The following is a 26,326-nucleotide window of genomic DNA, read 5'->3' as shown; positions in this document are numbered from 1 at the left end:
ATACAACTGAACTGACATGACATTTTGGTGATGTAACCCAAACCCCCAAAACAAGCACCGCACTGACTCCAAGATGGAGTCTCATGGACCTGATTTGGGCGCATGCGTAGTCATCCTCATGACGTCGGCAGGGAATTAGCTCCAGATTGTAAGGGACGGAGGAGGAAGAGAGAAGAGGAGGGGGGGGGCTTTCAATAGCTTCGCTGTTGTATATAGTGCATGTCTGTCTCATTTATTTTGTAGCAATCCATCTTTTTTTTGTGTCGTTTAGCTTTTACGTGCCTGCCAACGTCCCGTTTATGCACACACGCGTACGTAAATAGCGGTGAGCCCTAAAAGCCATACGAGAAGAGGAACAAAATGCACATTTGGACTATATAGTTTATTTTTTTCTATTCTTATTTGACATTTCAAAGTCAAGGTAAGTGTTTTTTACATTACGAATGTCTGTCAGTATGTGTATACGGTTTTTATCATTTGACATGGTCCGGTTTGGCTGATCCGCAGGAAAAATGATGCGTTTAAGTGCCATCTACATTTCTTTAGGCAACGACAACGTTTCGTCCAAGCCACAATGTTTCGTTTACGCAGTCGCACAATCTTCGCTTTGGAAAAAGGAGACCGCCTAGGTTCGGTTCGTGACGGGTCCAGAAGATTTTTTGTGGCGGCACCCTCCCGGTGACCCCTCGCGCGCGCACACACACGAGGTATCTTCGAGCTGTCATGAACGCACCTTATGCGTGATTCGCGCCTCTTCAGCTTCCGGCAGGTGGATGCTAGGCCGAACCGAGCTTAGCCGAGCCGAGCCGAGCTTTTATCAAGCAGCTTCCGGTGATAACCAAAGTGTAAGATTTACTTGGCGTAAAAAGTCAAGAGTTACTTTGGGTATATCGTATGTTTCATTCAAGGTGTCTGTTAATACTGTACAGTACGATATGATACGATATGATACATCTGTACAGTACGATATGATACGATATATGATACATCACGATATCAATGTTCTGATACTGTAATTGCAGGTACAATGAGGATTATCATCTGGTGTATAATGATACAGCGTGATAACTGACATGGGCTTTATGTTAATCAATATATTGGAATGTGACGTTAGCAATATCGTTATTTGATGCTGGTGTACAATTTGTTGGATAGCCATTGGAGAGTGACAGTATCGATATTTGATTCTGTACTGTCAGTGATCCAGATGTGATATCAGTATTACAATACAGTGATTGTGTGGTTACTGCACGCAACTAGCAATTTTGAAATAATATTATTCATACTCCCATCCTGATCGTCCTGGTTCATGGATGATGATGGCAGTACCATCAAGGCAGAATGATATTTCGGAAGAAAAGTATGTACCAAATAGAGAGAAATCGCTTCCATGTTTGTGGAAGATAATGGGCAGTGACAAGGTTACAAAAAGTGAGTTGAAGAAGGTTTGCATAAGAGTTTGAATATTTCAACAAGGAGGTGGCAGAGCACGAATGTACCCGGCCCGCCGTGTTGTGGAGCCGAGGCGGGGACGTTGTCCACGCTTCTCAAGCTTTAATTGCATTTCAAGCTTGAGGCCAGTTGACGCGCACACACACACATGCGTGCATTCCGCTTTCATCTGCCCCAGTGATACGCTGCTATTAATGACTCCCGGTGGGCCGACCCGTTCTCTCATTCTTGCTCTCCATCCCGTCCTCCCCATCACCCCCCTTTTTCGAGTGGGGTAATGTCTACTTCCCGCACGCCTTCTTGTCAGCATAAGTCTAAAAATATTGTCGGCTTCCAGCTGAGTTTGTCTGCCTTCCACCGGCCGGCAAAGCTCGCTGCCATCTGTCTCCGCCACGGAGGTGTGCTTATTCACATTTTAGGCAGAAATACACAAATATTTCTAGAAACAGCGGCTGTATTTCGTCTCATTGTTGTGTGTGCATGAAGAAACATACTTGGAAATCTGAGATTTGAAGTTCTGGCTACAGTGGGAACGCCGAAAGTCTTATAGGAGCACCGGGACAATTGCTGTTAGTAACTTTATTGCATTAAAAGCTAAAAACATAATTTTGTGCAGGATGACTCAAATATAACATCACGTAAATAACTACTGGTCTTCTCTTTTGTCTTTTAGGTGGAGTCATGGCGATGCAATTGTTTCTACTGGTTCTCCACATTCTACCATCTCTTGTTGTTCCCATACATAATTCATCAACTGGAGGTAATTTGTGCATGTATGTGTGTGTGTGTGGACAAGCGTGCGTGACTGTGTGTGGGATGATGGGAAGGAATAAAGTCCGATGGGAATGAACGAAGTCAGTCGAGAGTGCGATTCGTCAGATAAATTGAGCGTGTATCATGTGTTTTGTTTGCTGTGATGTATCAACATCGTCCAGTGAATGCTTTATTCTTCCATAATTTATTTTTTCTTGCACTTTTCCAGGCTGTGCCATCATCCGGCCTCCGAGGGAAGGAGGCATCCGCTACAGAGGCCTGACGCAAGAGCAGGTGCTGATAAATACAATTATTTTTATTTTATTTTATAATTAAATACAAAATAGGCTTTTCAAAGAAAAAAAAAAAAACTAGCGGTGTTCCACAAGGATCAATACTAGAAACTCTGAATTTTGTGGTTTAAAGATGAATTGTATTTGCGCTAATACTGCCAAATGATGAATACAAATTGGCAGCATAGTGGAAGAGTGTTTAGCACGTCTGCCTCACAGCTTCGGGCTTTGAATCTGGGCTCCAGGAGTTTGCATGTTCTCGCCATGCGTCCTGTGAGATGGGAAGGGCTTGGGTTCACCCGACTTTTAGTGTCATTGAAATTCTCGTCACGCAAAAACAACTCTGCAATGTTCTTTTTTTCTGGCCGCCGCCATATGGCGCTGTCTCGAGAGGACTTGAACGCATGAGGGATCTCCGTGTCATTTTCATTGCTGTGCCTTCGCAGATTCGCAGTGTTCAGATCTTACCCATGGATTATGAGATTGAGTACATCTGCCGCGGGAATCGCGTCATCGTCGGGCCTAAAGTCAGGAAGTGTTTGCCCAACGGCACGTGGACAGACATGACGCAGCACAGCAGCTGTCGTGAGTACTCCAGGCTTTATTTGTATTCGGGTTTGGGATTGCAAAAGCTCTCTTTCAATTCTTTCCTTTCAGTTTCAGGTTTAAACAATCGACAAGAAATTCAGTACTTCCTTTACAATTGCCCAAAAGTCACTCAGAAGTGCTTTGTGGAAAGTTAAAACAAAATGGCCGCTGGCATCAGTTTCAGCAAAACAAACGAAAAAACCTGGATGGAAAAGATCCCTGAAGGTGGTACAAACCAAAAAAGACGCATAGTTTTGTGAGAAAACAAAAGCAAGTGTGAAATTTCTATTCAGGTCATGTTTTGGGTGCAGTGATGCGCTGAAATCCTTCTTAGATTTTTACTCTTTTTTTTTTGTTTGTTCCTAATAAGATCCCCCCTGAGTCCATTACATTCAAGTAATGCTTCTTTGTGCTAAAAAGCAGAAAGCTACAGATTAGATGACTTTAACAGAAAATGTGTTTACATGCCGGAGGGGAACAGTCCCCACACACGCACGCACACACACAACAAAGATCGAAATGCATTTCTAAAAAGAACCCCTGCCACCAGATTCGAATAAAACAGACAGAAACCAAAACACACAGAATATTAAAATGTTCCAAATATGATTATAATATCGGCCTGTCACTTTCAGAGTCTCACAAAAGACATTTATTGAGTTTGGGGAAACAATTTAAATAGTTATTTGTAATTCAGATAATCAACGAGTCCAAATCTTTAACATGACATTTTTTCGCTTGTTAGCCTCTTTAGCCGTGTGATGCTAACACGCCTTCTCTCTTCCAGTATTGCTGTGTCCTCGGGTCTGGACGTCTCTGGAGAACGGTCAGGTGACAGTGAGACCCCCGGGACCTCCGGTGGAAGGCTCGGTTCTGCACTACCGCTGCCACAGCGGCTTCATTCTGGAGGGCCGTAATGTCAGCCACTGCACCAAACTGGGAAAATGGGACGCACCTAAACCCATCTGCCTTTGTGAGTCACACCGTGACACCGCCAAAGCAAAGAAAAATCAAATACAAAACATCTGGAAGTGATTCACAGCACTTTTCACACATTTATTTGTGTTATTACCATAATCCACAATAGAATAAATTAAAAACACACGTGCATAAATTACATAAATCCACATTAGCCAGATTTAAGTTTCAATATTTGCTCATATGAATGCAAATGAATGAGGATTTGGTGAAAGAAAGCCACAGCTTGCCAGCTGGTTATCTGTGTTGCCACAGCAACCATTAAAGTTGCTATGGGAATGTTTGGATTAAAAAAAAAAAAAAAAAACAGCTCTCTGACAATGTGAAAGTAGGTTGCGTAATCCCTAACAGTTTGGAAACAGTGGAGTGTTGACTTGTTCTATATTTTTGGAAAAATTCACCCGGAAAGCTTTGAGTGAATTTTTGAGTCAGACGTCTGATGTGTGGTGACCTTCATCACTCAAAGAATGAAATGTGTGATGGCGGATTTGACATTGGTGATTTTATTGTCGAGACGTGACGAGATTACGTAAGAACAGCCATAGCCAAACAGACTGTTGCTGCCATCTAGTGGACACAAATGATTTGCATTGCAGTTGTACTGCATTACAACATCGTCACACTGATTACGATAGATGTTTTTATCCAAAAATGAGTAGTATGAAACAAAAAAAAATACTTTCACTTTACTCTGAAACAATGATTCGTCAGCCAGGCTATTGATGTATATTATTATTATATTTTCATATAATTGTTTTATCCTGGTGGATATTGTTGGCCTGGGTCAAAACAAACAACAAATGCTTGGAAAATGAACAATCTGTAACTGTCATTACTTGTCTATTTTTTTAACATTTCTTTCTTTTTTCTATTTTTGTCTCTGTCTTCCATAGATGACAAAAACAGCACAGGTAAGACATTTTCTATTGCAATTAATTACTCGTATTTGTGTGATATGCTAGGTTGTAGAATCAGGACCCACAGAACGTGGAAATTATTCAAAATAAGTCCCAAAAAAAGCTCTCCGCATGCGTGTTTTGAATCTTGGAAAGTATGTGCCTCCTCAACTGTAATGTTGTTTATTGGCCACAAGAGGGCAACAGAGTTCTTCAGACGATGTGAGAACTCGTCCACCAGGAAGCAGTCACCCTAAAAGAGAAAAATAAATCATGGAAAGTCTTTTTATGGAAAAGAAAAACTGCAAAGTCAAGATATCAAACATTTATTTAATTTTTTTACTATGCCCTTCTATTTAAAGTGATTCTTTGCTCCCTAAAATATTTTATTTATTTTTCTATTTCATTAATATTTTTGTTACAAACGTTTAAAGCTGTCTAATGAGGTTTAAAATTATTTTTAGATAATTTGTACACTTAATGAATAAAAGTAAAAAATGAAATAATTAAATTATGTCATTTCTATTATGAGTGATAGTGCACCACTTCTAAATCCGTACAGTCCAGTACGGTCGTTTCATTGGAATTCAAGTTTCAGTGTACTGTACGCATGCCAATGTAGCCATCAAGGATATCGAGTACCTCCCCCAGGGAGTTTTGTAAAATGGTGTTTAAGTGCAGCGAGGATGAGGACCATTGAGTTTTCTCATCACTAAGCTAATTGTCATTCCCCAGCTTGGTGGAGATTGGGTGGCCTCGTGAGATTGCCACTAATTGCCTTGCGGAGGCTGACAATTGAGAACGGGGTTTGTCATCGTTTGAAATGTGTGAGACTCGGGAGCAATTCTTTATTATTGCTGGATTATTTCTCATTGCTGTCAAGGAATGATTGCATTTGATTGATTTTAGGACACGTACTTTGCATGTGTGTTGGGGACTTTTTTTTGACCATGTGGATTATTTGCTGTGCTGATATTTATGTCTATTGCGCAAGGTGGCCGTTTTAATTGCGTGAACGAACGTGATAAAAAGTATCTTGAAATGTTATTTTTGGCTTTGCTTGTGTGTTACTCGAGTTTTCTGTTTTTTTTTTGTGTTTGGATCATTTCTAGTCATTATTATTTTTATTGTGCAAGGCGAGAAACTTATAACTTTATGGTCGAGAAATGTTTACCTCATTTTCATCATCGGACTGTGACTCATGTTTGGACTTGTGTAAAGCCAAGAGGCAGACAGGAACCGGGTACGGCATTAACCTTTCTCCCGCTGAGGTGGCAGGAAGTGGGTGGAGGTGGCGCACTTGGAGGTGGGAGGCGGCGGCCAGACGCAAAGATGGATACTTTCTATTTGCGGGATCGAATTTTAAGCATCCGTGAGCAATTCTGCTCGTTGGTTAGCAGGATGATGCAAAAACAACATCATGGATTGTTGCTGTTATTTTTTATTTTTTTGTAGGCTAACGGCACAGGGTCAGTACACACAGATGGCTCGTGGGAGATTTTGCTTTAGAACACCACTCGATGTTCTAAACTGTCTCCAAGGTCTTTTTTTGGACAGGATTTGCATCTTCAGGTATATATGAACCACAAAGTCTTTCGATTGACTTTGTCAACAAAACCACTTTTGCGCCACCTGCTGGGGTGGGGTCAATTACCTGAGTAGTCGACGTTATAATCAATATGATAATCGATGATAAAAAGATTTGTCAGTGACAGCCTGAGATTAAAGACATTAAAAAAGTCAATTTTACATCGATTGTCCCCTTTACAGGTATGGGGTATAAAGCTCTCCAACCTTTAAAACAAAGTCTAACTACCATCCGCCTCGGCGGGGGTTTTAAAAACAGACACACACACACATACAGAGCGAGCTCCAGTCGAGCTGGACATAAAGTTCAACGCTGAATAATTGATGGAGCGGCGGACGGGTCGCACGAGGAGGTGGAAGGCAAATGCCAGATGATGACAACCGCGTCCGTAACGCAGACACTCGGATAATGGCACTTGGATAACTCGGCACCCTCGCATTCTATTCGTTAGGTTGGTGTGTGTGTGTTTATTTTAAGGCGATGTTCCGGTTCAATTCAGGTGCAATGTTAATACATTTTAAAAATGAATGCTAAAGACTTGCTGGTAGGAAATTCTCTAATCTTAAAAGATTATGTATTGTGTACGATAAATAAAATATTTTTAATTCGGGAAGCGTATGCCCAAAAGTTGCCGCCTTCCCAGGAAATTAAAAAAAATGTGTACTTTAAAATTCTGGGTGTCTTGAAACCCTAATAAAGCCAAGTATATAGAAAAAAGGTCTTGTGGCGTTCCACAAGGATCACTACTAAGAACCCTGAATATCATCAATTAGGGTTTAAAAATGATTTGTCTTTTTGATAACACTATAACATGGGGTGGTGACATGTATATATGGACAGTAAATTAATTTATACCACTTTCTCTCACTTTAAATTTGGTTGTTAGCATATGGAACGTAGCATTAAACGCTCTGCCTGGGTAGCCTTATATTGAAAAGAAGGCAAAATGTGATCAAATGAAGTTGTGGCTCACTAACTAAGCTTTCAGCCGATATCACACACACAAACACACACACGGAGCGAGCGATGCAGTGCGGATCAGACGCCGCTTCCTCTTCAGCTGCAAATCTTTTCATCTGTTTTCAACACGATAGTCTTACAGGGAGGGAAGATGTTGCCTGCCTGCCTTCTGCTGCTATTTCCACTCCTTGTCACCACAACACACACACACACCGAGTGACTCCAGTCTCTCTCTTTTAAGGGGGGGGCGTTAGGGGGCTCCAGCTTCTCCCAATCAACACTCTGCTCCCGGTATCTCATTCGCGCCTTCTTTTTTTTTTTTTCCTTCCCTTTGCCCTAAAGTGGTGACGCTCACACTTGTCTCCACATTTCAAGATCGATGCACAGCAGCGAGGAGGCGAGATAAGACCTAGACATGAATTGACTTAGTGACCGAGTGACTCGAACATGTAATTGCTGACGTTTGGTTCTCCGGCCGTTCTCCTCCACGTGTTGTCCAAGTGATGCCGGCGAGTCGCGCGCGTCCCCGGCGGCGGCGGGCGCCTTGCCTCCGGGCTCCTCTGACCGTCTTCTCTTTCTTCTTCTGGCTTCTGCTGATGTCGGCGCGGCCGTGCTCAGGCAAGAAGAAGCTGTATATCGGCGCGCTGTTCCCCATGAGCGGCGGCTGGCCCGGCGGCCAGGCGTGCATGCCTTCCGCCCAGATGGCGCTGGACCTGGTCAACAACCGCAGCGACATCCTGCCCGACTACGAGCTGGAGCTCATCCACTACGACAGCATGGTGAGTCCCGTTATTTTTCTCCGCACGCTGCATGTTGAGAAAATGAAAAGAATGTTTGAAGGAGTTTGACAGGTAGGTACATCTAAGACGACGCTTCCTTTTTTTTTTTTTGAGGAATTTTTTTTGCACTAGTTTGTTGTTGCTATGGTTGTTGCAGTTGGCAGTTTTGGATTGAGTCAATTCATTCTCGTTATTTGAATGAAATATTTTGTTGTTTCATTGCTAGCAAGGTTTTGAGATTATTCGGAATGTTTTTAAAAAATTTTTTATTGTCAGTTCATTTATAGCTCGCAGTGGTTTACAGTGATGTTTTGCATTTTATTCATTTTAGAAAATTTAATAAATAGAAATATATTTGATACAATCCATCCATTTTAATGTGCTTCTTAATAAGAATTAGTTTATTTAATTAGAAAACCACTTATTTGTTTTTTTTATTTCATTATTATATATTTTTTAACCAGAATACACAGATCGGATTATGGATGGTTCAATTTGATTCTGAAATGTATAAGCAGCTGGATGTCAATAAAAGTATTTTTTTCGGGGAGGGTTTCATAACCGGCCATATATCATAATATCTGTCATAACACTCCATGCTATGATGGATCAACACCGCGCCTGAGACCCTCATTAGTCGCGCCAAAAGAGCAAACACACCTCCCACGCCCGTCAATCACTTCTTGGAAATGTCACATGAGGAACTAAGAGTGGAGTGCTTTTTGTTCCAGGTTGCGTCTGTCAACAACACTTTAAGTGAGACATATGCACCCGTATCTTGCTTTATTCTCATTAGCGAGTGTGTCCCTGCATTGGAATAGCAGAAGTGCGTGTGTGTGCGCGCGCGTTGGCATGGCAACACAGTTGCTCTTCAAGCAAAGCACATCCAAAATGCGCGTCTGCAAATCAAGACGTATGTGTGAGTGTGTTCCCCGTTCTTTTGTTGCTAAATAAAAAGCGTGTGTGTGTGTGTGTGCACGTGTGGCGGATGCAGCTCACACTGACATAAAGAAGAAACATTTCCGTGCGCCGTTTCCATGGCGATTGGATGACAGAATGGTTGTCGCCTGCAGCTGGTGACATGTACGCACGCACGTACTTAAAGACTTGACGACACATGCATTTACTGTAAACTCATGCACTCACACACACACACACACACACACACACACACACACACACACACACACACACACACACACACACACACACACAGGAGCACACACAAGCTTATTTTAGCACACACACGAAAACTCAAAAACTTACAACACCCGTAGCCGCTCCCTCACACTTAATCAGGCAAACTTACACACAAAATAAAACACACACGCTTAAACACACATTAGGAAGTGTGTGTAGGCGAGAAAAGTGGATTTGTGTGTTTTTCCACTTTTGTTGTAATTGCCAAAGAGTTGAAGTGGCTCGCATGACAATGAGCGCCTTAGCCAGGATTCATTAGCCGCAATATTTCCCTTTCCGCTTATCATTATCGTCGCTCACTAACGGGTAAATATTCATCTTGCGGCACGAAGACGCTGGCGTATCGACATCAAATTGAAGTTGAAATTAAGTCAAACTTCTGAAGTAGCGAGGAAAAAAAAGAAACGGAATCTTAAACTTTGATGTTAGATCAGAGCGACACATTAAAATTGCATTCCCGCACATTTGTTGTTTGCAAATAGAAGTTGGAGATCGCTTGATGTTGTTCCGTAGATATTTTGTGAAAGCGGAAAACGACTACCGTATTTTCCGCACTATAAGGCGCACCTAAAAACCTCAAATTTTCTCAGAACCCGACAGTGCGCCTTATAATCAGGTGCGCCTTATATATGGACCAATATTGAGCCACTACAGCAGGCGTGTCCAAAGTCCGGCCCGCAGGCCAAATGTATATATCTTATATATGGACAAAGTTTTAAAATGGGCCATTCATTGAAGGTGCGCCTTATAATCCGGTGCGCCTTATAGTGCAGAAAATACGGTAACACAAATATTTACATCCGACAAGATCCGTGCGAACTCTTGTCTCTCGGCATTCGCACAATTTAGTGACTCACAACAAGTTGAGTGTGAATGTTTGTCTCTCGGCCTTTACAAATATTTCCTTTTGTTTGTATAGTGATGGACGTCTGCTAGCGTAATGCTAACGCTTGATGTGACGCTAATTCTAACCCTTCTAAATTTAGTGACTCACAACGAGTTGAGTGTGAATGTTTGTCTCTCAGCCTTTACAAATGTTTCCTTTTGTTTGTATTATGATGAACGTCTGCTAGCTTAATGCTAACACCGGACGTGATTAAACCTTTAAACCACTGCTACTTAAGACACAAGAGCAGCAACTCACACGATATCGGGAATCACTTTCGTGTACTCGAGTGGGAAGCGTCAGGCGTGTGTCACGCATGCAATATTCATGAAGCGCCACGTTTAATCCTTGTGCAGCTCGGTAAATCAGCGTATCCTTTCCTCGGCTATCAGGGCCGCGGCACCTCGCCATGTACATGGCCGTCCGCACATGCTGAGAGGCACTTCTACACGCCAGCCACTGGCCGTTGCCATGGCGGCATCAAACCCAGACTGCCAACTTTGATGAATTATTAACAGCGACGCAGCGAGACGGCGCAGATGCCACGTGCGGATGCGGGGTGTTTCCGAAGCTTGCTTTTTATTGGCATGCTTTTTCTCCGAGTGGTTCCGCCAGGTGGGACGCCACAAGTGATTAAGGGTTAAATACGCTCATATTTTAAAAGAACCATCTTTTATCCAATCCGAGTCGACACGATGAAGTCTGTACAGGGTTGATTGCGCCTTCCGACCCCTAAAACCACCCGTGGGGAGGAAGTGATTGTTGCTCCTGATTGATTGGAAGAAAATCACCCCCGCGGCCTCGGGCCTCCGTTGCGAAAATTGCCGCTTCCTGGTTGGACAGCAAAAGTCGATACTAATTCTGTTAGCATCGGTACACTGTAGCGTGTGTTGCAATTATTAGTTTACGCTATGAACAGTTGCGTTGGCCTTTTCGGCGGTCTCGATCTTTCCAATTTGCTACGCTGGTTTTAGCGAGTTTAGGTGATCAATGTTAATCAAATGTGAGTCTTAGAATATTTTTTCGCTCAGCTCATTAGATGGTGCAGGTGCATCCGTTTGACCACGACGAATGTGCACAATGCTACGATTTGCACTTTCATTCGCTTTCATGCCTCGGGTGCCGTCGACACCGAGGCAAAAGTCAAGAAATGACGAGCCGCGCCTGGCAATTTCGCCGTCGTATCTTTTCTTACTCGCAGGCGAGTGTTTTCACTCGTTAGCTCACAAGAAACAATCGGCGACGGCGGCGGCGAGACAAACGTCCTGAATTAGGAGCCATGTCACGGCTCGCTGATTGTTTGTGACACCCGTCAGGAGAGTTTCCATTGTGTTTGCGAGGACTCTGCGGGGCTGAATCATCACACGTGTCAGGACAGTTTAGGCGTGACGGCGGCAGGCGGCAAGCGACCCATCACTCCTGCCATGCTGTCCGTTACACTGAAAGCACATCAAACTAAAATATAGGAAGCCTATCAGTAATAGGCAACCTTGGTAAGAATTTTTATAATTGACTATATGAATACTTTAAGATGTGAATATATCACAAGTTAGCATCCAAAAACACTTTTTTGTCATCTTGCAACATTAAAAATAAATGGCTCGCAGAAGACTTGATATGGAAAATTAATGTGTCCATAATGGAAGAATGGGTAAAAAAAAAAACCATCTTGCTTTTAATTTGAAATAAAGAAAAGAAAATTAGACCTAAAAATTTCATTTTGTTTTTAATTTGGCTTTTATTTTGAAAATTTGAAAAAATAGTAATGAGCTGAACAGTTTAAAGTTGGATCGATTAGAATAGATAAAAAAAAAAAAAAAAGAAATTAGAGTTGAAAGTTAGTTCTCTAAAGTTAGTCCTTGTGATTTTCCTTGTGATGTCCTTGCAGTGCGACCCGGGCGAGTCCACCAAGCTGCTTTACGACCTCCTCTACACGGAGCCCATCAAGATCGTGCTGCTGCCCGGCTGCAGCGGCGTCTCCACCATCGTGGCCGAGGCGGCTCGCATGTGGAACCTCATCGTGGTACGTTCGCTGCTCGTGGGAAATAAGATAGAATTGGACCAGGCGGTGGGGATGAATATCCACAAGAACAATTCTTATTATAATATAATATTATTAGTAGTATAATCATTTACGGCTTTTTGTTATTATATATTATTAATATAATAATTTATGACTTTTTATTATATAATATTATTAATATAATAGTAATTTAATTATGATTAATTGGTTGGGTTGCCTTGTAGTAATTTAGCAAAACATCTTTTGCCTTGTTCAAATGACAGAAGTTTTTTTTCATTTTTTTTTTCTGTCGGCGCCATAGGAGAAGTTCGGGCTTTTGTCACCTTGAAGTACTTGCGACATAATGGTAACATGTCCTATAGAGCGTGAAGTGAAACTGTAAACGAAGTCAACTTGAGGAAACGTTCAGTCCACAACGTTATGTAACTGTTTATCGATTCCGAAGACGCCGGCACTTAAACGAGGCAGCTCCACAAAAGACCCCGTCGAAGACATAATAGCGAGAGACGGAACGTATTGTCCCATCTCGCATCCTGCTTGTCAACAGTTTGTTTTGTTCTTCCATCCTTTGTGTCTCCTCTCGCCTCTCACTCGGCTCTTCATTAATTTCTCTGCGTGCCTTCGACGTTTCTGACGTTAGTCGTGAAGAACAATGGCTTCAAGTGGTTAGCATCTGCCCCTCTTGTCCTTCTCAAAGATGGCCGCCATCATTCTGTTTCTACCTGCAGGCAGTGAGGAAGCACAAATACTTTACTGCATATCTTTAGGTACTTTTGAGTTCAGTATTTGTTTTTCTGAGACGATGACGTAAGAGATGAATTCAGCATCGGGAAGTGAAGCTTGACTTGTATCTTTTCTCTGCTTTTTGGTGAGCTACCGGTGTTTTTGGTGAAACCAGCTTATGTTTGACTGCTGATTACTAAAACTTGAAAAAGCTCAAGTTGAATCAATGCTTTGAAAAGATTCTTTTTTTTATTTGCCGTATTTCTACTTTCGCAAAAGCCTGTTTGTACTTTTACCACCTCCGCCTGCAGGTGCCTCTTTGTAATCCAGGCATAGAGAAACCCGGCCGGATCAAAAAGGAGGGTTTTAATCAGCTCCTCTTTTCACTCTTTTAATGTGATCCTGTGTATCCGTTTCTAAAAGCTCTGTTGAGCATTGATTGCCGCTGCTTGAGGGCTGAAGGAGTCCCGATGGGTCGGAATCAAAACATATCATTTTAGGTTTTTACGGGAGGCGGGAAAAGCGGGATGGTGCGCACCTGTGGCGGACAGTTTAATTCCACCGGTGGGGAATGTTGCAAGCTTTGCAATAAGTGACGAATGGCGTTATTAAATCTTGCAGATCACTAAAACACCAGCAAACATGTTCGATAAAATAAATGAATAAATTAATTAATAATAAAAAAATATATAATAATTAATAAATGAATACATCTTGAATCTTAAAAGTTATACGAGATGAACGTGAAAATTGTACAAGACTAGAATCGTACTATTACTTTTATTTTGAAGAGTACATAATGTCCGACGTGTCCGACATCCATCACGGAGGGGAACGTCTGTAATCCCCCCCACCCGCTAAATGCCGGATCTTAGAGATCCGCCAAAGGTTTTTCGTTCCACCTGTCAACGTGAGACTAATCGTTTGAAATTGTTTTTGCGTTTAGCGCCGCCCTGCCCTCCAGACCTCTCCAAAGTTTCTGTCCTTTTATTTTTCTTCCCAGCTTTCGTACGGCTCCAGTTCGCCAGCTCTGTCCAACCGCCAGCGTTTCCCTACTTTTTTCCGCACGCACCCGTCAGCCACGCTGCATAACCCGACCCGGGTTCAGCTCTTCCAGAAATGGAAGTGGACCCGCATCGCCACCATCCAGCAGACCACCGAAGTCTTCACCTCGGTCAGTTCGTCTCTCCGAATCCGGGAAAAATAGTCTCGGGAAACAAACAACAAATGTTTTTACTCATATTTTATTTGCTGTCTTTGTTTGGTCACATCGATGTCGTTTTGCTTCAGACCGGATTGTTTTAATTAGCCATTGAGCGTCTTGGTGCTTGTTTACCGCAGCCGCCGTGTTGCTCTTTCCAGCAATCACTCAGGGTAATTACAGGACTCCTTTTCAACATATTTTCAACGGATTATTGGTGGTGAAAGCACATTGATTGTGTCGCAAGAGGCGGCGGTCAATACTGGGACTCTTGTTGTAATGGAAGTTAATGATCTGCTTTTTTTTTTTCCACCACCGCTAGCGTCTTTGTACTTTTGTCCCCTTATCAATGTTTCAATGGTCTCCCTGTGTGTTTGTTTCCATCCGTCCATCAGACTCTGGACGATCTGGAGCAGCGAGTCAAAGAGGCCGGCATCGAGATCAGCGTTCGCCAGAGCTTCCTCACCGACCCGGCTGTGGCTGTCAAAAACCTGAAGGTGCTTTGATTAAAAATTCACCTCAGCTGTCAGCCAACACATACCCCCCCCCCCCCCCCCCCCCCCAACATCCTCTCATCCAAGACCCCCCCCGTCACATCACAGCTGCAAATATCATTAGCATGGATGCCAGTTGGCAGAAATTAATGCGCAGCGTTAATGAGATACATCCTGAGCTTCCGGAACTCTGAAGGTCAAGGCTCGTATTCGCCCCTATCGTTTTGCATTCGTTTTGTCCGATGTGGTTCTAAGGTTTAACAAAGATAATGAAGCTCATGCTCTTTATGAGATTTACATTTTCGAACAGAAAAAAAATGACGTAAGGCACTCGACTGAAAAGCAGGTGAAAAATGTTCTGTTTTAATATCAATGTCAATGAATTGCCTTTGATGGGAATGTTGTCTTTCCTAAAATGGCCGCCACTGATGCCTCTTAAAATTGCCATTAGCACTTAGTTACAAATTACAACTTTTTTTTTTGGTGTTATTGTTGCTCTAAAGGGATTTCTGTCTCGTTCTCAGCGTCAAGACGCCAGGATCATTGTGGGTCTATTTTACGAGACCGAAGCCAGGAAGGTATTTTGTGAGGTGAGTGCCTGTTTTTCTCTGCTCAATTAATCCCAGTCGACACAAATTTACCAAACTGTGTCTCCTTAATGAGCCGTTTGAAAGCCACAAGGCGACATCTTGGCGTCAGGGAATCATTTTGAATTGAGTCGAGAAGCTTCATTTCGACAAAAGTAGTACTCCGGCCCTCCTTCTCACGTCGCCCCCTGCAGGTATTCAAGGAGAAACTCTACGGGAAGAAATACGTTTGGTTCCTGATCGGCTGGTACGCCGACAACTGGTTCAAGATCAAGGACCCGACCATCAACTGCACCGTGGAAAACATGACGGAGGCCGTGGAGGGTCACGTGACCACCGAGATCGTCATGCTCAATCCCGAGACCGTCCGGGGCGTATCCAACATGGTAGGCGCAATCATTTTGATTTGCTGTTGGTCATTACTTTTTAGATGCATTGTGGGATACTACAAAACACATTCGAAAATAGAAATCAATTGGACTATACTGAGCTGGAGACTGTCGACAGCCAGAACGCCTTTTTGACATATCGCTAAATTATGACAACGTAATACTCCAATTCGGACAGCCCGGTGGCCAAAGTCCATTATCACCTGTGGGTTATTTTACACGGAGATAAGCACCAAAGTGTTAACGGCTCGCTGTTAACGCTGTGCAGTTTATTAAGGTTGGAGTAAGGTCCGGCCCCGGGAAAGAATTGCCGCTTTAATTAGATGGTTTGTCGTAAAATGTATGACATTATCGTTATCTTTATGACACTCAAGCAGAATTTTAATGACTTGGCTCTGACTTTGTCCTCCAGTAACAGTTTGGACGATTTGTGACATTTAGGACAGCTAAATGAGCGTAGAGATTGTCCTCTTATCAGCTCCTCCTTGAGTTGGAGATGCTCACTAGCTAGCGTTGGCAATGTGCTGCTAGCTATTACTTTTACGATTTCTCAGAAAATAAAATAATTGTCCCATTTTCATGTCTGCTTGCAAAGAGGTTTGCCAGCTAACATTAGCTTTAGCTATTTCTAGCCTTTGCCTAGAAATTCATTTTACATCGTGAAATGTTAACTGGCATTTAAGCGAGGTGTTGCTAGCGATTAGCGATGATTACTTCTTGGAAAAGATCATATATTCCTTTATTTGTCTCTCACAAGAAAATTCCAGTATACAGCAGTCATAATTTAGAGAATTAAAAAAAAAAAAAATGAGTTAAAACTGAATTGGAGATTATAAATATCACGTTTTTTATTTGGTGGTCTGCGAGCTAACATAAGCTGTAGTTCTTCGTTTTTTCCTGAAGATAAGACTTATGTGAATTTTATTAGTGTGTGTTTGTCCCTTGATATTTTCCACTGCTGGCAATAATTTACCTTGCAAGCTCGCAAGGTGAAATATATTCAAATAATTCATTGTCTTGTAAAAGCGCTCGCTTGCGCAGATGCTGTGCCTCAGCGTTTATCTTACCGCTAAATATTCTGAGCTCTTTATCAACAATATGTTTGCTAAATCTCAGCCAACAGAAGGAGGATTTTTTTTCCTCGAGGGAAAGAAACGAATAAAAACAAACACCTTTTTGGGTGGATTATTTCGTCAGCATTTTCCTTTTGCTCATCTCTGCAGGCACGTCGACTCATAAAGATGGGGGACCATACTTTGATTTTCTAAAAAGAAGATTCCATTCTCGTTGTAAAATTATTGTCAATATGTCACAATGTTTCCACTCGAGTGCGACGATATGGGAATTTTTTTTTTTTTTTTAAAGCTTCAAATCTTCCCATTGACCTTTTCTGACTGCCTCAATGTTGACTTTTATTCTTCATGTTTACCCGCCTCGCTTCGTCCTTGCCAATTTTTTTTCCCCTCCCCTCAGCAGCTGTTGTTTGTATTTAAAAACGCACCTGCCGCTACCTGCTGCTCTACCGTTGATGCGCTCCTCTACCGGGCGTCCCGGATAGATCCGTACGCGCAATCATGCTATTTCCAATTCAATTTGCAAGTTTGAAATTGGCATATTTCTCAGCCGGCGCGGCAAGCACTGGAGGCGGTGGGATCGCACGTCACATTTAAATGCCAAGGTGGAATTTTTTAATGAATTGGACTTGTCAGAGAGCCGAATAAGACTTGTGCGTGGGCCTCCGGGGTAATCCTCGGGGACATCTTGATGATTGCGAGCGATAATCTGCCGTCACACATGAGCGCTAGCAGATTAGCTTAATTGCTCGCTGCCGAGCGGACGGAACTGACAAATCACCCGGGGGTCATTTACCCCCCCAAAACAGGTGGTGAGGTGTTATGATGGAATTTTCTCAGACTTAATGCTTTTTGGTCATCAGTACATCTCCGCTCTGCGTTAAAGCGACACTTTGTCGACAAATGCTGATTGATTGACACGTATTATCCTCCTCCAGGCATACTCCCGTTATGTTCTTCTGCTTCTAAAAGATTCCAAAAAGTTGGCAAAGCTTGCATCTTTGCGACATTGGCTCTGCTATTACCTTAGTAAACAATCAGCCATATGGTGGTGCACAAAGTTGACCCGCCTCAACTCAAGCCCAATGCACTGAACAAATTTAAACGGTGGTAATTGTAAATAATGACCCCTGAATCAATTATTCCAAATTTTCCGACAGTAATTAGGCCCTTAAACGAAGAAATTATTTCTGTTGTCCTCATCTAATTTCCTTTTATTTTGTTTCCTTTTCTCATCAGACATCCCAGGAGTTTCTAGCCGCCTTAATCTCCCGCCTGGGTGTGATGAATCCCGAAGAGACGGGCGGTTTCCAGGAGGCCCCGCTAGCTTACGACGCTATCTGGGCTTTGGCGTTGGCCCTTAATAAGACGGTGGCGCCACTCAAGGCCAAGGGGCGACGGTTGGAAGACTTCAACTACAACAACAAAGACATCACGTCGGAGATCTACCGTGCCCTCAACACCAGCTCCTTTGAAGGCGTTTCGGTAGGTCAATTTGCATATTGAGTCGGAAACTTTCCAAACGTTGGACGAATGTCATGTGGAAAGTTGTCAGTTTGGAATGTTTTCCAAGTTCCCCAACATAACTTCTATTAGAATTTTACAGAAAGATTTCCACCCCTGAATGCGTCGAGCGCTAAGCTAACTTAGCATCGAACAGATTCTCGATACAAAAGAGGTTTGTTATTGTCCTTAAAAATGTCTTTTTGCTTTAGGGCCAAGTGGTGTTTGATGCTCAAGGTTCCAGGATGGCCATGACTCTCATTGAACAGCTTCAAGGTAAAGATATTCATTTGAATGGAAAATAGAAACTTCATCTAAATGCTAACAAGCTAAAGCTGAACCCAAAGGCTGCGGAATTTTAGTGAATTGTAGAATAAGAGATTAAAAGTTGTGATTGTTTGAATCCGTCAAGAAATTATACTGAGTGAAAATTCAAGAATTTGGAAAATGTCATAAATATTTCCCAAAATGTCTTGAATAAACATTTGTCAGGAAACTGTCAAGGAGTTTTACTTACCGTATTTTTGAGGTTGCTTTTTTTTTTTTTTCAAGCATGGATCCTTGGCTCATGTCAAAGCCAATCCTTTTTGGAAACGATTTAAATCATGCAGTGACATTTCACCTCTTTTACCATATTCTACCCCGCTATTAAAATGACACTAAGAGTATTTTTCAAGCATGCATTCTCAAAAACCCTTTTTGGGGAAAACCGGCCTTCCATAATTGCCCTGAGCACAAACGTGCTCGCTGCAGTTTGATGCTGGATTAACGCAACGGGCCACCCGGGCTGCAGTTTTCTCACTTAACGACTTTTAGGGATGATTATTATTCTCGCTCGCCTGTGCTTCCTTAAAAGATGAGCCTCCTTCACACTCCAGCCTCACGTCGGCTGTGCGCGAGGTGTCAGAGGTAATTTGGCCCGCATGGTAAAATGACCTGACGCGAATCCAGGAAAAAAAAAAAAACGTCTTCACGAAGGAGCTCATCAGTATTCCCGGTCAAGGCCGCCACATAAGCTCCTTTTATTCCCTCTTGTCCTCCTTTGTGTTTGTCCCACTCCTCTTGCATCCCTTCTTTCTCCTTGCACATTTTCATTCTTAACATGAAAAGCACTGGAGTGAAGTGGTTTATTGGAGTGCACTTCATCGGTTACACCTACGACACCATCCCATAGGATGTAAAACGAGAGAACGGAATTTAATGCCGACTGAATATTGCGCCGAGCAATCTGGAGAGACGACGAGGACGTTACGATAGGTGAAAATTTGCGAGACCGTGAAAAAAGATCTCTTTTGTTTTATAGTTGGAACCCCTCCCACATGCTTTAAAACACATTTCAACTTATTCCCTCAATTCTATGGCAGCCATTTTGGAAGCCATTTTGAGTCACGGGATATTATTTTCTGTGACATTGTAAACATCTTTCAAAAGAAAAAGTACACGTTCTTCTTTCACCACAAAATAAGTGTGCTTCTCGCTTTTTCCGTTCTTTAGTGAGCGGCACTGCAACGTGTTTCACAAAAACTCACGTTTCTGACCAAAAAGCTGAGAAAGTTGTTCAAATCGATCTCCGTCTTTCAGAGGGCAGCTACAAAAAGATCGGCTACTACGACAGCTCCCAGAAGAACCTCTCGTGGTTCGGCAAGGACGTGTGGATCGGTGAGTCATGCAGGAGGTTCCTTCGCTTATCGCCTTCCGTTCTTTTTTTTATTCGGAATTGCACCCATTCAAAAAAAATCCTCTTTCACTCCTACACACCTTTCAAAACACCCACCTTGACTTTTTCCCCTTAATGGTGTCCTTCACTCTTGACTTCCTCTTCCTTCACTACTTCCTTTACCAATTTATTCTTTACTCCATCATCTCTGCTTCCATCACTCCTCCCCCACCCTCCCTTTCTCTATCAATACCTGCCTTCGTGTCATCTCTCCATCATTACTACCTCCTTCAGTTCCTCCGTTCCTCAATGTGCCTGCCCACCATGTCCTTTGCTACCTCCTTTTTCTCTCTCTATCACTTTCTCCCTCTCCTTCCTCTATCTATCTCTCTGTCTCCACGGTCGCCCTAACAACCACTTTGGTTCGCCTCTCCCTTCTAATCGCTGTGGCAACTGTTACTGAGCTGCATCTCCATGGTAACACCCTGTTCTCGTGTTTTTCTTTTCGCCCCTTTTCTTGCCACTTGTTTTGTTTTTTTTCTTAATCAAGGACACTGGATGTTTAACATGCATGTACACGAGCGCACACACATGCACAGTGTGTGTCAAGTGTGTATAACACTTGAGTTTTTAAAATCATGTGCACAAAGCACATCTCGGTCACGTGCTAACATGCAAAATAAAGTAAACCCGCAAGCTCGCAAGAATGAGTAAAAATAAAGAATTTGAAAATGGGAACAGGCTAAATAATTTTGACAATATCTTTTCAGAAGATAAATAATATATGCCTTTGAGTATTGTCATATTATCTGTCTATATGTGTTGCGCTACCATTTTTTGTGTGGTTGTTTGAATTACATAACATAATTCTCGTCGTTTGATGTTTAAAAATGAAGCCTCTTTTTCTTTTGTTTGTTTTTTAAGAATTAAACACTATTCACAAAAACTGCTCCAACAATGCATTAAAAAAAAAAAAAAAATCCCAGTAAATAAAAATCCCACTAAGTTGACTTTTTGTCTCACATGTCACTCGACGGGCAGGCGTCATGTGGGAAGTAGATATTGTCAGCCGTCAGACAGATGGCGCCGCTGAGACATCGACTGCGTTGCCGCGGTGACGAGCCTGTGGGGGTGACACTCTGACACCCCGACTCTGACATCTGACACATCAGCTTCACGTGGCGCTCACACTTGCACGCACACACAATTTCTCTCTCTCTCCTATATCGGCCTACGTATTGATGCCGTATCATAAAACACAATTCACATCACGCTTTCAATATTTTGTCGTCTCACGCACGCAGTAGCCGCCTCGAGACGAAAGAAGCAGAAGAAGCAGCAAAGCGAGCTTTTTTTTTTTTTTTTGGGGTCCATCTGGCCCTTGTTGAACTTCATTAGTCAGCAATGGAGTTGATTTGAAGCTGGAGCACGTCGGGATCATTTGCTGTTCACTCTACACTACGCTGGCTTAATTAGCACACAACATGCCCAGTCACTCACTGTGTGCTTTTACGTAGCAGAGTTCAATGACAAAAAGGCCAAATGAATATATCCATTTATTTTTTATTAATAGCGTACTGTATCGGAAGAAAAAAAGAATCCCCTTCAAGCTGGATATGAAAAATGCGTAACGACCACATGTGGTGAATTGTCTCGTTTAGGGGCGGGGCCTCCGGCGGATCGCACGGTGGTGGAGAAAGAGTACCGCTTCCTGTCGCAGAAATTGTTCGCCGCCGTGTCGGTGTTTGCCGGCCTCGGCATCTTGCTGGGCATCGTCTGTCTCACCTTTAACATCTACAACGGCAACGTGCGGTAAGAGTACAACTCAGATGATCATTTTTTCTTACAGTTCATTTCTAGCCTCAAGTTCCCAGGCAGAAACGATCGCAGCAAATTCCTTTTGATCCCCCCAGATGTCTGTGCCGTCGATCCAACATGCTAAATTTATGTTTGACCTCAAGTCCAATACGTCGGTGAGCTCATGGGCCGTTTTCAGCAGTTTCTTCCCTCCTCCGTGGGATCTCCTCCGGCTTTGATTAGATTTCACACGCAATTTGGCAGAAGGGAAACGTGTCGGATCACATCAAATGTTTTCATTATGTCGCTCTCGGTTAAAAGTCTCACACTGACGAGCTGCTCGGCGTCCAATTGGAGCATTTAGGCTTGTCACAAGTCGTTATCTGGACAAAACGGTTTGAAATGTTTACTGGAGTGATTATATACGCTGAATCTCGGCGAATCGCAATTTATCATGGAGGGAGGATTAAATAAATAAATGAATAAATAAATAAATAAATAGAATGCTAAATAAATACAGAAATTCAATAAATAATAGATTAAATAAATAAATAAATAAATAAAATGGTCTTTCGAGATCCACAAAATATTGTATCGCATTGTACCCACAAAATATAAGCTCCAAAGAAAATATGTTTTGTGGATGTGTTTTGTTGCAGCTACATCCAGAATTCTCAGCCGTACCTGAACAACATGACGGCGGCGGGCTGCATGATGGCTCTGGCCGCCGTCTTCCCGCTCGGCATCGACGGACATCACGTACACCGATCGCAGTTCCCCGTCGTCTGCCAGGTTAGCGACGCGCCGCCGACTTAGCTGCTTCCAACCAAAATTTCCGATTTCCAGTTTCAAGGGCTGATTTTTTTTCTTTCCTAACTTTCAAGGACTCGCTAAAAGTACGTTTCACTGTGTAAAATAAAACTTGGGTTTAATCCAGATGTATATTCCAAACGTTATCCAAACATTAATTTGCCTCTTTTTGCCCTGCAAATAAAATACAAAAAAGTAGGAATAGCTAAATTGCTTTTCCTCTTAAGTATCTTTGGGATCTTACACAAGGTCTGTGCAAGTAATTACTGGTCCACCTATGGGGTCAATGACAGATGAAGCTTAATATTCCGTCGTATAATATTCACGGGCAGGCTGCACCCCTAAGGACTCCTCTTTGCTCTCAAATTAACATTTTTTATTTTTTTTTTAACCCCCCACCTACAGTTCCGTCTGTGGCTGCTGGGTTTGGGCTTCAGCTTGGCGTACGGCAGCATGTTCACTAAGATCTGGTGGGTCCACACCCTCTTCACTAAGAAAGAGGAAAAGAAGGAGAAGAGGAAGGTCTGATGTCAAATGTTCTATTTATGCTTTCCGGTTTACAGTTCCTCCAAATATTAACAATTGTGCTTTGTTTGTCGTTAGCAACAGCTGGAGCCGTGGAAACTCTACGCCACGGTGGGCGTGCTCCTGGGTGTGGACTTCCTGTCGCTGGTCATCTGGCAGATCGTGGACCCGCTGCACATCACTGTCGAGGTAAAATTACCACAGCGGTGGATGAGCAAATTATCCTCTCCTCTCAACTCACCAGTATCTCACCCGGAGCAGGAGTTCACCAGGGAGGCCCCCAAAGTGGACTTGGATGTCTTGATCCAGCCCCTGCTGGAGCACTGCAGCTCGGAAAAGATGAACACGTGGCTCGGTGAGTTGTCTTTCTTTGGCTCGGCGTTTAATGACAGAAGTATGGAGCTCACATTGAACTTCTATGTGGGTCACAAAGTGGGTCAGGGCCTCGTAGCGTTTCACAGGCGCACCCGATGAGACAATGGACAGCGGCAAGACGCTTTCTTTCGGCTCCCCCGCTGCGTTTATTCTTTTTTTCTCTGTCAGTCAGCGAGATGCCGAGTGACTTCTTGCACTTTCAACTTCCAAATAAGAAGCAGCTAAGAACAGAAATCAAACACATATACGCTGTCGAAAGGGAGCGAGTGGGACACAGTCAGACGGTTTCTTATCTTGTTCAAGCTCAACATGTTTTATGTTCCAAGGACCGCATTATTCATTCATGTCGCTTTAATGAGTCGAGCTGACAACATTGATGCTTCTCCAGCAAAATTTGAACTCGGATCACTGGATTCAGAAGTCCAGTGTGCTCCGTGGAATTAGCATCTGAGGAGCTTTTGGTGTTAAATGGGTGACAGCTAGGATTAACTTTAGGGCGGGGGGGTTCTTCAGATGTGAAAGGTTCCACCGACACTTAAACTGAGATCACTGGATTCGCCATCCAGCGTGCCATGGAACCTGCTCTGACGGTTTTGCAGAGTTTAGGACGAATAGTTCATTTCTAGCATCAAGTTCAACATGATAGAAACAAAATATTCTTTCTGAACTCTGAATAAATAATTCTAATCCAATAAACACCACCAAGTACATGATTCATCAGATACAAAATTCAAATGATACATATATATGGCGTAATTGTTGGGCAAACATTTGTCAACGCTGCCCCCTGCAGGTGTGGTTTACGGCTACAAGGGCCTGTTGCTGCTGCTCGGCATCTTCCTGGCTTACGAGACCAAATCTGTGTCCACGGAGAAGATCAATGACCACCGGGCAGTGGGGATGGCCATTTATAATGTGGCGGTGAGTCACCTGAGAATTTCTACGCGTTTCGGTCGGCGCTGGAACTCAACCGGTCTGCGTGCTCCTCCAGGTGCTGTGTCTGATCACGGCTCCGGTGACGATGATCCTGTCGTCTCAGCAGGATGCCTCTTTCGCCTTTGCGGCCCTGGCCATCGTCTTCTCGGCCTACATCACCCTGGTGGTGCTCTTTGTGCCAAAAGTGGGTAAAGTTCAAATGTTTGCGTTGTCATTCAAGTGGAAATGCCGCCATCTGCTGGAATGACAGATGCAGCTCAAACGGAATGCTTAGCAGATTTCCAGCTTTTTTTTTTTTTTTGCTCTAAAATATCATTCATTCATTAATATATTACAAAAAGGTTGGGAAATTAAATAAATAAAGAAATGAAATTTAAAATAAATCAATATTTTTTTTTGAAAAGTTAAATAAATAAATAATAATAAGGCCCAAATCAATAATTTCACATTCTGCTTTACAATGCAATTCAATAATAAAGTATTTGACTTACTAACTAAAATAATCGATTTCACATTTTCCTTTCTTCATCCCTTCCCGTGCAGATGCGTCGTCTGATCACGCGCGGCGAGTGGCAATCGGAGCAGCAGGACACGCTCAAGACGGGATCATCCACCAACAACAACGACGAGGAGAAGTCGCGGCAGCTGGAGAGAGAAAATAGAGAGCTGCAAAAAATCATACAAGAGGTCACTCACTTGGTCACTTGGTGTCTGTCCCTGAATTATTATCTGGGTGTCACTTTTGTGTCGTAAAAATGTTGTGTATCCGTTTGTGTTTTAGAAAGAGGAACGTGTGAGCGCTCTGCGTAACCAGCTGGCCGAGAGACAAGCTCTCCGCAACCGCCGCCGCCCATCCACCGGCCAGACCCAGAACCACAACGCCCCGCTGCTGCCGCCCTTGTCCCAGACGGACCCCAAGTCCCTGCTGCCCCCGCCCGGCTACCCGAGCGCCGACAATCACTCGCTGCCGCCGTCTTTCTCCAACTCATCCAACTTGTACCCGGCAGAGAGCAAGATGAGCCGCAACCACTGTCACAATAGTCAGATTCCGCTACTTTACAAGTAGACCGGACCCTGGGAAAAAACACCAGACCCTGGAACTCATCACGGGGAAGGGGGAGCACACTGGGGCATCCACACCACTTGACAGAGTCAGCCCAAGGCCTACGATAGCTAAGCACCTGCCAAGGACCCCCCACGACCACTAGGGGGCAGACAGGAGCAATTTCGGGTTGAGTATGATTGCGTGTGTGTCCTGTTTGTGTGTCCCATGTGTGTATGTGGGAGTCTCCTGTTAAGTGCGTCACCTGCAAGTATGGATCCGATTCCATCTGACTGAGAGTGTGTGTGACTGTCTTTGTTTGAAATTTAACAATGAATGGCGGCTTGGGCCGGCTCTGCCACCTGACACTGTGACTTGTTATCGGCGCTCGGTCGCCGTGGCAATAGCAAGCACATCCCCACACTCAAACCTCTCCATCATGCAGAGCTTTTGGGGGAGACGTTCCGGAACTTTTGTGTCTTCACTACACACACCCACACACTTGTTCTCCGTGGTCCTGTTTTTGTCACGTGCGTTGCGTCAAGAAATTTTCAGCCATAAAGTGGAGACTGGATGAGGACGGCGAGTAAATATCATAGAGACTTTTGTCAGCTGTTACAGTGGCAGTAAAACTGAAATGTACCCGCATGCGCAAAGAACTTTCTACTTGTGTACATAAATGAACACGACAAGCACAGCTGAGATTTTTACCTTACATTTGTATTATTATTTCTGTTGTTGTCTTTTTGGTGAAGTAAAGCACTTGCCCACTTTTAGAAGCTCTACTATGTCAATTTAGTTACACTTTTTTTTCCCCC

General features: G+C 43.2%; 1 protein-coding gene across 3 annotated transcripts; it reads left to right on the top strand.

The window, feature by feature from the left end:
- The first annotated feature begins 129 nt into the window (after window positions 1-129).
- Window positions 130-26,326, top strand: gabbr1a (gamma-aminobutyric acid (GABA) B receptor, 1a). 3 transcript variants are annotated; one of them, XM_037274829.1, is made up of 24 exons: window positions 130-421; window positions 2,126-2,212; window positions 2,435-2,499; window positions 2,945-3,083; window positions 3,874-4,059; window positions 4,958-4,975; window positions 8,127-8,287; window positions 12,262-12,396; window positions 14,123-14,293; window positions 14,716-14,817; window positions 15,339-15,404; window positions 15,596-15,787; window positions 18,103-18,348; window positions 18,579-18,642; window positions 19,948-20,025; window positions 21,685-21,835; window positions 22,480-22,612; window positions 23,036-23,152; window positions 23,234-23,344; window positions 23,417-23,510; window positions 24,324-24,451; window positions 24,522-24,650; window positions 25,010-25,153; window positions 25,248-26,326. In XM_037274829.1, exons 2-24 carry the CDS (start codon window positions 2,134-2,136, stop codon window positions 25,530-25,532), a joined length of 2,994 nt encoding a protein of 997 aa, XP_037130724.1. In that variant the 5' UTR covers window positions 130-421; window positions 2,126-2,133; the 3' UTR covers window positions 25,533-26,326. The 3 variants fall into 3 exon arrangements, with proteins under 3 accessions (XP_037130724.1, XP_037130723.1, XP_037130722.1); XM_037274828.1 differs by lacking the exon at window positions 130-421 and adding an exon at window positions 1,715-1,850 and having other exon boundaries at window positions 23,240-23,344; XM_037274827.1 differs by lacking the exon at window positions 130-421 and adding an exon at window positions 1,715-1,850.

Source organism: Syngnathus acus, chromosome 16 (assembly GCF_901709675.1).
Source record: "Syngnathus acus chromosome 16, fSynAcu1.2, whole genome shotgun sequence".
Classification (NCBI taxonomy): domain Eukaryota; kingdom Metazoa; phylum Chordata; class Actinopteri; order Syngnathiformes; family Syngnathidae; genus Syngnathus; species Syngnathus acus.
Note: the sequence above shows the minus strand (reverse complement) of the source record. Positions and strands in the feature narration are given on the sequence as shown.